Source organism: Hippocampus guttulatus, chromosome 8 (assembly GCF_054856545.1).
Source record: "Hippocampus guttulatus isolate MCC_2025c chromosome 8, RoL_Hgut_1.0, whole genome shotgun sequence".
NCBI classification, from domain to species: domain Eukaryota; kingdom Metazoa; phylum Chordata; class Actinopteri; order Syngnathiformes; family Syngnathidae; genus Hippocampus; species Hippocampus guttulatus.
The window spans coordinates 18,779,105-18,794,814 of NC_141268.1; the positions used below are offsets into that span (position 1 = coordinate 18,779,105).

The 15,710-nt window shown below is 46.2% G+C and overlaps 1 protein-coding gene and 1 long non-coding RNA gene across 5 annotated transcripts in view; one reads left to right on the top strand and one right to left on the bottom strand.

The window, feature by feature from the left end:
- Window positions 1-15,710, top strand: part of celf4 (CUGBP, Elav-like family member 4) — an 82,498-nt gene that overhangs the window by 16,882 nt on the left and 49,906 nt on the right. For all 3 annotated transcript variants that reach the window (XM_086117846.1, XM_086117844.1, XM_086117845.1), the window contains exon 2: window positions 3,939-4,021. In XM_086117846.1, the coding sequence (XP_085973972.1) occupies window positions 3,939-4,021 (83 nt within the window). The remainder of the gene's footprint in view (window positions 1-3,938; window positions 4,022-15,710) is intronic.
- Window positions 2,614-4,546, bottom strand: LOC147201609 (uncharacterized). Of its 2 annotated transcripts, none has more exons than XR_015101610.1 (3): window positions 4,185-4,546; window positions 3,955-4,028; window positions 2,614-3,493 (listed from the first exon to the last, which is right to left on the bottom strand). It is a non-coding gene; the product is annotated as an uncharacterized LOC147201609 (long non-coding RNA). The 2 variants fall into 2 exon arrangements; XR_015101611.1 differs by having other exon boundaries at window positions 2,614-3,453; window positions 4,185-4,543.

The following is a 15,710-nucleotide window of genomic DNA, read 5'->3' on the forward strand; positions in this document are numbered from 1 at the left end:
CCGGAGAAAACCCACGCAGGCCCGGGGAGAACATGCAAACTCCACACAGGGAGGCCGGAGCTGGAATCGAACCCGGTACCTCTGCACTGTGAAGCCGACGTGCTAACCACTGGACGTTTTGGCTGCCGCTGCTCAACCCGTATTGTTTTGTGTTTTTTGTTATTGTAAAGTGTCCTTGGGTGTCTTGAAAGGCGCTTATAAATAAAATCTACTACTACTACTACTACTACCGGGCCGCCCCTGCGGTGCGTCCAATATATGAAAAAAAATTACAAAATAGGCCATTCATTGAAGGTGCGCCTCATAATCCAGTGCACCTTTTAGTGTGGACAATACGGTAAATGACATTTACGGACTGTATAGTTTCTGCCGATTTGAATCAAATGTCGCAGTGCAGTGCCGTTTCTTCCCCATTGGAGTTTCCCGTCTGATGAACATTCATTTGTTACTCGCATTTACTAAGCATACACGTAGCAGGCCGTGGTCGACTCTTTGAACAAAACAGAAGAAAACAGACACGCAATGTCGAAATCTGCTTCGACAGCCGGAAATTTGCCGACATCAAACGAAGTTCCGTGGCAAAGTTTTTGGAGGCGGAGATCGGCGGCCGCGCATCGGGGAGGTTCAGCTGCGCCGCGGATAAAGAGTTTAATGCTATTGACTCTTTTGAGGCTTTTACCAAGATGTTCTGAAATATTTAAATGATCACTGGGAGTTTCTCCCCCATCTGGAGCTGGGAATAAAAGGAGAGCGTGTCAGGAGGGAACTTTTTATGTCAGCCTTTTTTTTTTTTTTTTTACAATGCCCGAATTAATGGGCACGAGATAATTAGAGAATTCTCAGCAATAACTTGTCCCTTAGCGTTCTGGTCTTGGGTGGCGCCGAGGCGGATCAGGACGGCCAAAAGTAATTCATGTGTCCAGTAACAGTGTGAAGCAGTAATTCAAAGAGGGATGCGCGGGGATTCATGTGGCTTATAAGGCAATTGTCATTCCAGGGCTGAAATCCGCCCCGTAAAACCGATTTTATCAGCGTTCTATCATTTGAATGGACATACATTCAAATAAAAGTCGGAAGCAAACTTTCATATCAGCAGAAACATTACGCGCTGTCATGAATGTGCGACATATTCTCTGCTGGCAGGTGTGACTTTTCGGTGCTTGTCTCTCGTCAGACAAGGTGGAAGTGTCCCATAATGGCTTTTTTTCAGAACAATACGTATTTTATTTGATAGAATGTTTCAATTCCTGATCCGGGGACACCATCGGTCCCTTCTTTGTCATTCAAAAACATGCCTGCGGAACATGCATGACATTCTGAGTGATTATCAGCAAGTCCGATGATGGCTGAGCAAGTGGGAACCATAAACATGCATTTTCTGTTGATTCACGTGTGAGCACATTTACTCTCTCCTATCCGTCCACCCATTTTAAAAAAAAATTATATTGCTTGGCGTCCTCCTTTGGGTCGCAGGTAGGGGCGTGTTACGCCTTGGAATGGCAGTCAGTTCGACACACGGACAACCATTCGCATTAACTGAGCATGTATGAAGCGATCCTTGGTCAATCGCTTTGTCACCCCCTCAGCGGCGATGCCTCCCTTTGGGTGGTCTGCGCCAGTTGAGATAAGCAACAAGTGTAGGACACGGGGGGAGGGTGTTCACAGACGCTCGCTGATCTTATCTCCACTCTCCCCTTCTCTCCTGCTCCCATACCGAGCATCCCCCGCAGTTTGCTGCCACTGTCCCGCTCTGTTCCCCCCCCCCCACCCCCCCGGCCCTTTTTTTCATTTTTTCACTCTTTCTCCCCATTCCCGTCTTCACTCTCTGCTCTCTTTCTCTTTCCCTCATAGGCACGCGCACACGACGCGCATCCTCTCAGATCGCCTCTGCGCCGCAGTTGATTTGAATTTGAAGTGATGGGGAACCAAATTGGCAGCATTGACATCAGAAACAAACAGCGTCTCTCTTTCTCTCTCCTGGGCCAATATTGGTCTTAGTCAGATTCGAAAAGCCCCCGCAAGCATCGGACTTGTGACAATGAGGGTAAATTGAATGTTTGTTGACTGTCATTCTTTGTACAGTATATGTGAGACTCGATGCTTTGCATTTGAGCACCTCAATGCGTATGGGAATACAATGCACTTGTGTCATGATGTCTGTTTTACCTTCAAATCTTTTGATTATGTGCCCCGTACACAGATCTGTGCGAACGTTTTGGATCTCCACTGGCTTCGTTTTAATTACTTTACCAATGTTCATGGAGGAAACTGAAAAGCAAAGTATTAAAAAAAAACATTTAAGACATCTCAGTTGTTTATTTTTACTTTCGAAAAGATTTTTTAATCAATTGTACAGGTCACCGTTTTAATATCACAAAACAGTAGTTGAACTGCAGTGCGTCGACATTTTTGGGACAGCGTATATATACTGTCAGGACTTCCCTCCATTGACAACCCTCTCACATGCTCAAGTCGATCAGTTCTGTTGTATTGTCTCTTCTTGTATTGTCTCTTGGTTTTTTTTCCCAGATCTCACACAGTGCCCCCCCCCTCTTCTCAACATGAGCAGTTGTTCTCCCCCCCCCCCCCCTCTTCCCCTTCCTTGTTTTCCTTTTCTCATTTAAAGAATCGGACCACCGCCTGTTGGCCCGTCAGCCCTAACTTTTTCTCTCCCTCGCTTGGTGTCACTGTCCTTTCATGGAGGGGGGGTTGAAAACTGTACTGGTGACATGTGCATGACAATAAATCCATTCCATTCCATATTCCGTATCTGAACATAGTGAACATGACGTTAGCATACATGCGAGTAAGTTAAGTGTCATCTGTGTGAAAAGGCGATTGATACGTTTCCACGGGTATGCCACCTGCATGTTTGACTTAACATGACAGACCCAAAGAGGACAAGGAAGGAGCGGAGCTGTCAGAGGCCGGCTCCCATTTCGCCTAACGAGTGAAAGGCCTGTTAATTGAAAACACCCACAAGAGCAGCTGCCTTGTGGGTTACCATCAGTAAGACCTGAAGTTAAAGACGAAGCCTCCCGAAGGGTGGCCGCGACTTCCACGTGCACTATATGGAGTTGCCCATGACAACATGTTGCGTGCAACCAGAATGAGCCAGTCTGCTGAGTCGTTGACGGCACAGAACAAAATCTTTCTTTTTAAGGTTTTTTTATTTTATTTTTTGTGTGCGTCTAGTTGAATCATGTCACCGTCGCCTCTGGTGATGCCTCGTGTGGACATGTTTTATTCATTTGTCATTGCCATGAATCATTTCCCTAGATGTGGAGATTGACAGCCTGTCAGCCCTCTGATATTAGCATGCTCCTCGCTGTCATGATGGGATGGCGAGGGAGAGGCTCCCGCGTTCCCCACGGCTTCTTCTTCTGCCTCACCTCCCGCGTCTCCATCTTCACGTCAGCCCAGGTGCCGACAAACCCGAGGATTGTGGGTAGTCTTGGAACAACATGTGGAGTGAGAGTTGGACAAATGAAGACTGGAAGAAAAGGGTGGGGGTGGGGGAGGGGGGGTGCTGTCAGGGAAAATGTCTATCTGTGTCACAGCAGCCAGAAGAGCGCGATGGGCGAATGGATAACTGGCAGCCGGGAAGCTCCGTCACATCTGACGCGTTTCTCGGGCGGAGGAGCTCTCACGTGGCACATTGCGCAAATCTGCAAGCCAGCAGATATTTTGGCCTTCTTAATTTCTGCGTGCAGACTCGACGGCGCTCATGCATAGGAGAACGTCGCCTTTGTTCAGTTGCTGTTGTGTTGCGCTGCCGTCACGCGCGGAATATTCCGTATTCCTGATTGGAATAATGGTGCTCTGCGTTTGTTTTTAGCTCTCGCCGAAGGTTGCTGGAGCACCCGCCTACGTCTGTCGCTTTCTCTTTGTCCCCGGCTCACATGATATAATTACGTCTCTCTTTTGCTGTGTTTCAGGCTGCGCCTTCCTTACCTACTGTGCCAGGGAGTCGGCCCTGAAAGCCCAGAATGCATTGCACGAGCAGAAGACCCTTCCAGGGGTAAGTCCTACAGTACACGCGGAGCACGATGTCACCCCGGAAGCAAAGAAAACAGGCCACACATAACCAAGAGATGTTAGATTCGGGCCGCCACTTGTGTATTCATTTTTTTTTTCCCCACATACAAATGCCTGACATTCATTTCAAATCAAAGGGGACTCACCATCTTTGCCACGCCTGTCACTTTGTGTTTATCACTGACTGTGCAGCAGACACGAGCAGAGCCTCCCTTTCGCTTTGCGTCCTCTTGCTCTCCCTCTCTCGTCACTCTGACAATCACACACGCACACACACAGATATAAACCCACGGGGAGAAACCACACGCAGCATCACATCATAGGCCTACTATTTTTAGTTCCGTCCTCCAGTTTGTGTAAATGAGCGCGCGCGCTCCCGTGCGCGTGGGTTCGAAGCAGCCGCGTGTGGGCGAGCGTGCGAGGGAAAGACGGAGAGGGGATGAGAAGCCGGCGGGTGCGTGGATGACGTCGATTTGTACATTAAAGCGCACGCTGTGCGTCCTGTGCATGGCCGATGCAGCGCGTCTCCTCGACAGATGTTCATGGGCTGCAGATGCTCGCAGTCATGTACGACGCGCACCAACGCCGTCTCGTGTGAATGTTGAGCTGTCGCCGGTGCGTGACAGTAGAAGGGATTTTTGACACTGTCAAGGGAGGAGGGTGTTCATTTCAATGTGTGAGCGGGGACGGGGGTCCGAGGGGGGGATAATATGCAGTATATTGTATTTGACTGTAGCATTGCATTGATTTTAAGATGCAGAGTTTTGCATTTATCGCTGTAGTTCATTTCTGCCATGTACAGTGTGGACTCGTGCGCGTGCATCTTTCTACGTACACATGCAAGTCAAGTTCATATGCCGGCGCGCAAACTTGCACACGTACGTGTCAGGAAGTTTTGATGTGTCTCTGTCAGGCCTGGCTTGCTTTGCTGCGTTCGTTTTTTAATGACGCCTCTAGGGAAGCTGACAGTCGCCGTGTTGAGCGCATAGCCTTTGATGTGAGTGATTATGACATCACAGACGTGCAGCGAGAAGAGCGGAGGAGTGGGGCTCCGTGCTTTCTTTTTTTTTTTTTTTTAACCCCCCCCCCCACTTCCCAGTGGCGGATTTTTCCGAAAGAAACAGAGAGGGAGAGACCGACGTATACAGAGAGAGATTAAATATTTGGTCGAAACTAGAATTATTTATTTTTTGTTCACAAATCTGCTGTGACTGATGTTTTGTCTTTTATAGCGATGGCAAATGGAACTATTCACAGATGTGCTTGCGTGCTACATAGCATCTAAATGTAAGCGTCGACATACCTGTACGGTCATTTGCAATCAACTTGGCTCCAGGGGCAAATGCTAATGAGCAACGCTTTTGCCAGGAAAGGGTCACTCTCAATTTCGCAATTGATCGAGGACGAGCTTAAAATAAACAAGCGTATACCTTAAGAGAGGCCTGCTGCAGATCATCCAAGAGAAATGGAAACCATTGGTTCAAAGGATCTACTGTTCCTAAAGCCTGTCAGTGGCACGGTGGACGACTGTTTAGCACGTTCGCCTCACAGTGCAGAGGTGCAGGCTTTGATTCCGGCTCCGGCCTTCCTGCGTAGGTTTTCTCCAGGTACTCCAGTTTCCTCGCACATTCCTAAAACACGCACGGCAGGTTAATGGAGCGCTCTAAATTGTCCCTGGGTGTGATTGTGAGCCGGAATGGTTGTTTGTCAATGCGTGCCCTGCGATTGGCTGGCAACCAGTTCAGGGTGTACCTTGCCTACTGCCCATAGTCAACTGGGATAGACTAGTGAGGATAAAGAAGATTTGACAACGGATGGATGGATGAATACCTGTCCACTCCAGTCCTGTAGGTGGCAGTAAAGGACATCCTAAAGCAAATGTATATAATAATATCGAAGCCGGCTTTAGTGAAATATGACATTGACGATAATAAAGATGTCAATCTGGCACCTGCGTAAAGTTGTGGGGAAATCAGTTACCTTTGTTTTTTGTGGGGTTTTTTGTTTGTTTGTTTTTTTTTGTGGCATAATCCACCCAAGTAAAATAATAAAGACTCTCATAGCCAAAAACCAAAACCATTCCCTCCTTGGTGAAAGTCATGAATTAGTCAAAAGCATTTAGCCAAAGAAGGGCAGAAGGAAATGTGATGGTGCTCACTCTTCCCTATTTTTCTTTTTTTCCCCACCTTGTTTGTTTTCTCCGTCCCTCCAGTTTCCATCAATCCCTCCTCTCTCAAGCCAACACAACCCAAATCCTGCAAATGAAATCCCTTTCCACCCCCCTAAAAGCTTCTTTCCCCTTCACTTCGCGTCCTGATGCGCTTTTTATCATCAAAGTTGCTTTCCCAACCTTTATATTTAAAAAGTTTTTTTCTGGGAGCCTTCTTTCTTTGGCTGCCAGGTGAGCTGGGAGTAAAGGGGATTAGACTACCTCGTGGAAATGGCCTGTAAGCATGGCTGTAGGCTGCTGCCGTAGCGCAGCACAAAGTACTGAAGGCTCCGCGTGCGAGTGTGTGTGCGTGCGTGCGGTCGTGCGTGCGGTCGTTCATGCATGCACGCGTGGTGCCAGTTGAGACCGAAGGTAAATAAGCAACACAGAGTCAGTCACGGACTCAAGTTTGAAATCCCCTTCATCCATTTTCTCTCGTGTTTGTCCTCATTAGGGTCACCAGTGAGCTGAAGCCTTTCCCTGCTGACTTTAGGGCGGGAGGCGGGGCTCACCCCAAACAAACCTTGTTCCCAAGTTTGAATCCCATTCCGTTTGAATTTCAACGATGCTGCTTGAAAGAACACATCGGCACAACTGTAATGGGGTGTCGATTATTCTGGCAGGGAGATCTTTTTGCATCGTTGACCCATATCAACATGGAATCTTTCATTTAGAGAACAGCATAGCAAGCGCCGGTCTTGCCCCAATCAATTCACATTCAATTGTACTGCTAGATGTATGCTGATTTAAAAAGTCAATCTGATGCTCTGAAAGTGATTGACTTGCTTTTTAATTTCCCTGGAGAAGCACAGGGTAGATATGGTTCAGCACGTACATTTACAACAAACAAGCGTGCGTGCGGTGTATGAAAAAAAAAAAACCCAACAACAATACATAGCAGTCAAAATCTTGTCATCCAGGCTCTGTGTAAAAGTGGGTTGAGTAAATTAACAAACGGGTCCGCATGTTCAATCTGCGTGTTGTGATATTTGTGATCCCCTGATCCGGTTCCACAATTAGCCAACAGCATTAAAACATGGATGATTATTATTGATTGATGGAAGCTCGCACGTGTGTAGGTCTGCATGTCGATGTGGGTCACAGTGCGCCGTGCTATGGCATTCAAGATGATATTTTTCATTCTCAACAAATTTATGAGGCCACAACCACCCAATGCAGGGTTTATGCCACAGCGGCCTCAAATTAACAGCACCAGAACTAACGTTCTCTGTTTCTATAAAGGCTAGCATGTTTCGGAGATCAAAACAATATATTTTTTTTGTTCTATAAATTTTCATTTGCATTCCATGAATTTTCAAATGTTCAGTTTTACAAAAACCTTGTTGGAGGAGAATGGGGGTGGCTTATCAACAGTACCGGTCTATAGTATAGCGTGTGTTCAAAATGGTCAAACGTTGATTCTGGAAGGCTATCCATGTTTTGCATTCATTAGCAGAAACAAACGCTCGTGAATCCGGCGTTGACTCAAACACATTTAGGGAACTCCTTTGGCTTCTTCCCACATTCCAAAATTCACTTCATTAAAAATATGTGAACGTGAGTAGGATTGGCTCTATGTCTAGATGTGCCCTGCCACACCCCGGCTCATTTCTGGGACAGGCTCCATCTTTCCAACAGTCCTAATAAGGATGAGTCGAAAATGGATGGAAGGATGGATAATAACACGTGGACCACAATCCCGCACATGCTACACAAAGAAGCGTGTGTGCTTATGCTGCAACGAATACTTTGTACATGGACACAATGCAGACCGCCGTTGCCAACATGACATGCACTCACTCACCCCCGCAAAGACTTCTCTTGTAACGGTAATACAAATCTCTTCACAAACACTTTCATTGAACAACCTGATACTCATGGAAAGAGAGTGCGGGGGCAGGGGTGGATGGGGGGGGGGGGGGGGGGGTTAATACACCGTTGATGGACTCGTATTGTAACAGTGAGAAGAAAATATGGAACACTCTGAATCAATGCGTCATTTCAGAACACATACACACCCACATGCAATCAACGCGCGCGCCCGTAGTGCACATACACATGCCCGCTTTCAGCCCGGAGGCAAACAAATACCAACAAAAAAAGATGGGAAGGCAAATGAATAGCAGGCAAGAGGAAAAGGTTGATGAAACCAAGTGGGAAGAGAGATGTTGGTGACGTGCCTCTATAACCACTGATTGGTTTCTTCTTCCTCCGCCACAACTCCTCCAACGGCACCACCCGAAGCAGCCTCTCTCCCAGAATGCCAGGGAAAGAAATCTATGACATTGATTGGCTCCTGTGACCCAGTTTCATGGCAACGTTGTCTCGATAAGCCCCCCCCCCCCCGCCCACTTTGGTCAATACCTGCCGGGCTCCCTGGGTGAAGTGGGCGAACTGAGTGGAGTTTTGGTGGTAACTGAAATGCAATTTTACCCCATCCCCAACCCAGTGTGCAAAAATGACACCCTCCCTATCATTAATGTAAATTGGGGGCGCAGTGTGCAAGGGTCATGGCGGCACGTCCACATGAAAAATGCCACAGGCCTCAAGAGCTAAATCATCCCCTCCCTCTCTCCCCGTCATCTCCGCATCAACTATTCGAATCGCCCTTCTCCGAAAGAAAACCGTTTGCCTCACGCAAACGCTCCGATTAATGAAACTGCTCTTTGACAGAATGTGGTAGGAGTGATGCGAGAAAAGCGCCCAGCCAAAAACACAACACCGCCTTTTTGGCATCCATAAGGATGTGCGCTTCCTTAAGAACACACATCTTTATACAGCCAAAGACCTGATGGGCAATTTATTAGCAGTCAACAGTTAAGAGCGCTGCCAAGAGGGAATAAATAAACAATAGCCATGGTCCAAATAAAATCTGCGTTTTAAGAGGCGCACTATGCGGCGATGCGTTTCAATGCTTCCATAAAATACAATGGAAGAGTAATTTCTCTTGCAAATGCTATTAAAAAAAAAAAAAAAGGAAATCTATGAATTTTGCCATTGGGAAATCTTTCACTGCTTCTGGGAGTCTGTGCAAATTCACAGGAATTGAACTGGACAGTTAGTCGAGAAGGAGGGTGCCCAACTCCGGTCCTGGAGCAAAACGGAGAAATCGAAAACAGGCTGGATAGGGGCTCTCGAGGATCGGACTCGGGCACCCCTGCTCGAAAATCATGTTTCTGAATTTTATGCGAGCGGTGTTCTGATATATACATATATATATATCATAGCATCCCCATTTCTTTGTGTTCACATCAAAAAGTTGAATTCAGGCAACTGGATTTGTTTGCCTGTTGAATGCGTTGCACCTTTAATCCCCAGAAAACTCTCTCAGTGAAGATAAAATGAGGTTTGCAAACCTTATTGGTGAAGTACAGTGAGGGGTTTTTTCCAAGCAAGACTGTCAAAATTAGAGACAAGACATTTGTATGTTTTAAGTGGTCGAGTTAATGCTGCCTGAGTGGAGCTTCTTGCTGATGATTTTTAGACGCCGCTTCCCGCGAGTATCGGCAAGAGTCCATGCTGCTGTCAATTCCTTCCTCCATTTGCACCTTCTGAAAGGCAGTCTTAGATTTCCTTCTTGTATCCGCTGGTGGGATCTCTCGTTCGACTTTCATGTCTCGTTATCATCTCGTCGAGCGCGGTCAGCTTTGCCTGGTAGTCAAGAGTGTTGGTGATAATCCCGCCCGGGTTGGTAAAATTGTGATGTTGTCGTCCGTCTTTAGGAGCCTCCGCACTTTTTTCTCTTCGCTGAGGAAGGTGAGAGGGAGTCACCGACAGCTTCTCCCTCTGCTTCAAGGATGTTGTTCCTGATAGGCCGCTCCGCTGCCGTAATTACGTTAGCCTTTCGGGGTCGTCTAAAAACTGGAAGCTTGCAAGTGAGCACACCCAGACACCAAAAAGAAAAATAATAATAATGCATAGGTTTTGAGTTCAGGGTGATCGTTCTTTAACATTCAAGAAGTCACGTCGATTCAACTTTTGCAGATTTCCACGACGACTACGAATCAGACAGACATTAGCGTCAATTGTTCTTTGACGAGTGTGGCTAGCTTGTCTCGCTGAAAGAGTAGAACGCATTGGCGTAGAGATATTATTGGGACAATGACTTTGTTCTGATATCACACTGAAATGTTAGATCGTTTTTTTTTGTTTTTTTTACCTTAAGAGTGCTTGAGTTAAAAAAAGAAAAAGACATTTAAAAAGGAATCCTTTTTTTGTACTGGGTTAATGTTAGAGGAATCTATGAGCAAAATTGTATCATGTTTAAAGTTTCATTTAATTTGGGCACATTGAAGCGTTTGGGTGCGTATCCAGCACCCCCAAATGCCTGCACACACAGGCGCCGGCCATCTGGCCGGGGGACTGTTGAAGTCCACAATTAGCACGTCAATACAGGTGGACAACCACAGGGGAGAAGGCGACACTCGGTCACAAAAGGGGAATGAATAATTCGGGAACAGCGGTTGAGCAACAAAAGACGAGTTGAGAACACCCGTCGCGCCCAGACGACATTGACCATTCGCAAAGTCTACAACATGCTAATTCGATGTAGACCAGCCAGAAAAGGCGCCAATGTACTGGTGGTTCAAGTTGGAAAAACAGGTAACCAATCACTACCGAGGAGCCGGACCGGGGTGCGGCATGCAAACATCGGGGGCATTGTTTTTCTTGTATTTTGCATATGTTACAATAAAATGTCGAACTCGCGGTGGCGGCACTGAGAGTGTGATCGCGGAGCAACTAACCGTCGTTCGCTCTCAGAGATCCGCTCCCGCCGATATTGAAGACAATTTTCCTGTGTGCCGAGTCATTTCTTTAACTTTGTCCGAGAAAATCTCTGACAGTTAAAAAAATATTAATTGCCCATTTAGCATGTGTTGCACCTTGAAATGGGTTGTTGCATATTTCACAAAGCCTTTAATTGATGAGATATTTTTTAATGTGGTCCCACGACTACATTTGCATGCTCCACTTAAGTTAGATTTGAATAAGTATGAAAAGAAATGCACTTGCTTTCTTGGCATTAAATAGTGGATACTGTGTGTCATTCCGGAATTAATCACGATGAATTACGCTTGGGCTTGTGAACTTTTTTTTTTTATCTATTCATATCCTTCATTTTGTAATTGTATATTTACGTTGAAGAACGCATAATTAAGTGTTAGGAGAAAAAAAAAAGATTAGTTACCAATAGAAAGCACCTGTACAGCACGGCGCAGTCCAGCAGTCCCGAGTTTTAAAATTGCACAGCTAAACTTCATACCTGTCAGCTTTTCGGAGCGCCAACCTGTATAAACTACCAAAAAAATCCTTATAAAGAGCAAAAAATCCTTATAACATACCAAAGCATTTTATATGTCAAAATAACGGCATAAAAAAACCCACGAAATTTTCAATGATACTTATTGTAGATCTCCATAATACAATGTCTGGTTAATGTATAATCATCATTCTACTTTGTGGCATTATTGTGTTCAGAGTTGTATTCCTGCGTTACTTTTTTCACCAACTCCAAATGCTGACCCATCGGCTCGAAGTTACAGCATCCATTCATATTTAGGTACTTTGGAAATGAAAGCATTCGAGTAGACTCGCACCATTCTGGGCAAAAGCAGACGGAACTACCTGTTTGGGGGGGGGGGCGGACGGAAACTTTCAGAATCCGTATGATATATGCGATACGGCCATATACGTAAGATTCACCACAAAATCCGTATGAACTATGGCTAAACCGTATGAGTTGACAGGTATGAAACTTAGAGGGAAGTTTCTGGAAACGTCCTGGAAATGTTGCAGCCCACTGAAAACCCCTTTCAATGACTAAAGTTCAAAGTTCATCACATACTGTATGTGATCAAGTCCGGCGTTGGATCCGTTATTGCTGAAAAGTAAATCACGCTTCAAACTTGCACCTGCAGAGGAAAACGAAAAAAAAATACAACTCTGAAATAACGATGTACCTGTAAATGGATCATATTTTTAACTCCGCCCATCATCAGTTACAGGGTGTTCCGGATATCACCACACAACTCGCATTTCTGAGGCCACGGTAGTGTGATAGCTTGTGGCGCTTTTACCATCCACCATATGCGGCGGTTTCTTTTTGGTTCAACCCTCCGACGCAGGCGGGGACCGATGAAAGCGATGCCATCCAAGCGACAAAGATGACCGCGGTTGTAGAGTAAACGCCGTCTTCTGTCATCTCGCGTCCGAATGACCTCATTACGGTGGCGCTTTAGGCCCGGTGTTACAACCTCCCATTACCAAGTGGAGTTTGAGCAGATTGTAATGAGAAAAAATGAAGAAAGAGTCATCCGTCTCGAGGCGCCGCTTCTTTTTACAGTGTAGTCCGGTGGTACGACTCATTTCAAAAGTGCTGCATTGTAGCCTTTGGGGTCTATAGATTGATCACCCCGATGCGACATTAGACACCTTTACGTTACCGGGTCACATTACAGTGTGTGTAATGATATCATCTAGGCGGTTTGTTTAATCTCATTAGGAGAGGGAAATGGGCAGTGTGTCCGTGGACTACCCAGTGTCAGTTCCAAATGAACAATTTACGTGCGCTTTCTTCCATAGGGACGCGTCTCTACCGCCGTTGCATGTTTTTTTTTTTTTTATCAATTCGGGTGCTAATTTTAAATACCATACATATACCACATATGGTTTCTGGTATACACACATGGGGTAGTCTCTCAAACTCGAGTATCCGGTCGGACAAAACTCACGTCGTTTTGTTTCTCCCGTTTCTAATACTCAGAAATCTCAGCCAAAAAGCGGAGTCAAAGCAAGATCACAAAGGGGAGCTGCTTTGGATAAGGCGGAGGACACACTGTAGCTGGGGTGCCAAACTCATTTTCGTCCCGGGCCATTTTGGCTGAAACCATATCAAGAAGTCAAGAATAACAGTTTATTCACCGATTGTTGAAGTTACTATAATGAGGGGTTTGGTAACAAGAAAATGCTTCCAGTATCACTCTTATTCATTACAAATGAGAATTTGAAATTTTGGTAGAGATTTTAGAAAGCATCATGAAAGTTAGATTTCCTTTCGCGGGCCACATAAAAGGATGTGGTGGGCCAGATCTGGCCCCCGGGCCTTGAGTTTGACACCAGCGCACTATAGGCTGGAACTCCAAAGTCACATTTCTTCCACCCTATGTTAACCCTTTGAGGGACAGCGGTTACTATCGTGGACAGCTGACCGTGTTATCAGGTTACAGGGTGCACAAAAGGGTTAAAGTCACAGCAGGTGTGGTCTCATTGTAGAATGCTTGTTGGTCGACTTTAAATACAATATCGGATGTTTGAAGTCCAACTCAACCTACGTTCTGCCACATTGCCCATCGCATCTTTGCTGATGATGCCGCAAAGGAAAATTTTCAGTCTCTTGATTTGGCCATGTCGAGTAATTAGCTGGATAGAGAAGGAAACGTTGCTGGAAAATCGTATTCCAGACACAGTTGTAGCAGCTGGTGAAGCTTGTGGTCGGCAGATGTGATAATGACACAACACGCCAGCAAAGCCGGGATAGCGGGCCACGACTCCCGGCAGCTTTTAATAATTGATGGCAACCAAGGCCCCGCATTGGCCAGTAATTGCATTACAGGTCACTTCTCAATAGCAATTTGGGAAAGTTGTGCTGATGTGTGCTGGGTGGCGATCAATAGACATTGTCCAGAGATGGTGTCTTTCCTCCCTTCTCCTCTCACCACTCTTCGACGTTGTTTTATACGAAGACAGACGAATCATTTTCACTTGAATGATACGATGATAATAATATGACATTGTTAAGAAGCTAACAAAATATAAAAACAAAAGATATCCAAAGTGGTGACCGCTACGGTCACGCTGGATTCAGTAGGCGTGTCCATTTGAAAAGTGAATCCGAGCACCTCCAAAATATGAGCAGTCTTTTAAGATTTTATCTTCGGTATGTATTAAAACCATACAATAATACTTGGTAGAAGCGTAATATTTTATCCACAAAAGTTTGGTACTGTACCGCTTTTTGCCCCCACAATGCTTTGATCCCTGTTGCTCTTTGAACTGCGGCCTCATGATTTCTCGCGCGACAATGACCTGCAACGATGAATGCTAGCGTCCCTCGTCACCCTTGCCCCGACTTCCGCATTGCACGACTTCATTGACTTTGTCCGCCGTGAATGTTCCGCTACGTTTGATACCTCACCCGCCTTGGCATCTAAACTCTCACCTGCTACATCTGCTCTCTTCCTCACCTCTCCTCTCTTTCGCGCACCCCCACCCCCCACCCCCCACCCCCGTCCCTCCCTCTGGTGTGATATGGGAGAGGCGGAGAGGAGAGCAGAGGAGACAGTGGATTTTACATGCTCCAAATACAGCCTGAATGTGTGTGGGCTGCTGTCATCCAAAGAGAAAAAAGGGGCAGGGAAGCGCTCTCTTCTTTTGCGCCAGAGCATGAATGTGTATGCATGTTCTGCACGTGACCCGGTGTGTATTCATTGAAGCAAACATCGTAATAAAAAAATAATAATAATAAAAAATGCTCCTTCATCAAATGTTCTCTCTCACGTGCTCTTTTTCTCGCCCACTGGCTTTTCCTACCTCCCTCTCTCTCTCTCTCTCTCTCTCTCGCTCTCCGATCCCCCTTTTAGCGTCGCTTTGTCCGCCTTTTTCGGTTCTCGCCGTAACGTCGTGCCTTTGTGCGCCCCGTCTCTTTGGCTGTATGCGTCGCCTCTTTGGCGTGCGCTTGGCGGGGTGTGACAGCATTGAGAAGTCACCAAAGTGGTAAATGATGATAGGCCATCCATCATGCTTTATGGACTCTGTATGGTGCCGCTATGGCGAGTGGCTGCACTGTGCAGGCTGTAACTCAGAACACTCCATCCCTCCATATAACCTGGCAGGGGCTCTGCTGGGAGACTGTTTATGTGTGTGTGAGACACAGGAGGAGTGTCGCTCTGACTCACCCTCCAGCATGTGTGCGCGTGCGCGCGTCGCGGAGAGTCCTGCGTGTGTGGATCTTAGCCGGCCTCATGATTCCGGCCCCCCATTCTATTATTATTCGCCTGTCAAAGAACCCGAATGTATAACAATTGTCAGTGTTTCACATTTTAGCTGCTTTTCTGCCTCCTTTTATAATTGCAAGGCCCAATATTCACAGCATCTGTCTTTTTTTTAATTATTTTTATTCAGGAAGCACTTTGAGAAGGTCGGAGTTAAGTGTTTTGTTATGTAATCGATCGCATCCATGAACAGTGTTACCCACCTCAGGAGATGAACGCGAATGAAGTGCACAGTAATTGCTACTTGAGTATTTGGACCAGTACTCGTAGTTAGATGGCATGGGCCGATGACCAGTTTGATGGCTGACCGTGGTTTTAAAAAGTCAAAGATTGAAGATGCGCTAATACCGTCACCGGTAATGAGCAGGGAGGGGAGGGGTAAGCAGTTTCATGGAGAGGGCGATGAATGTGCA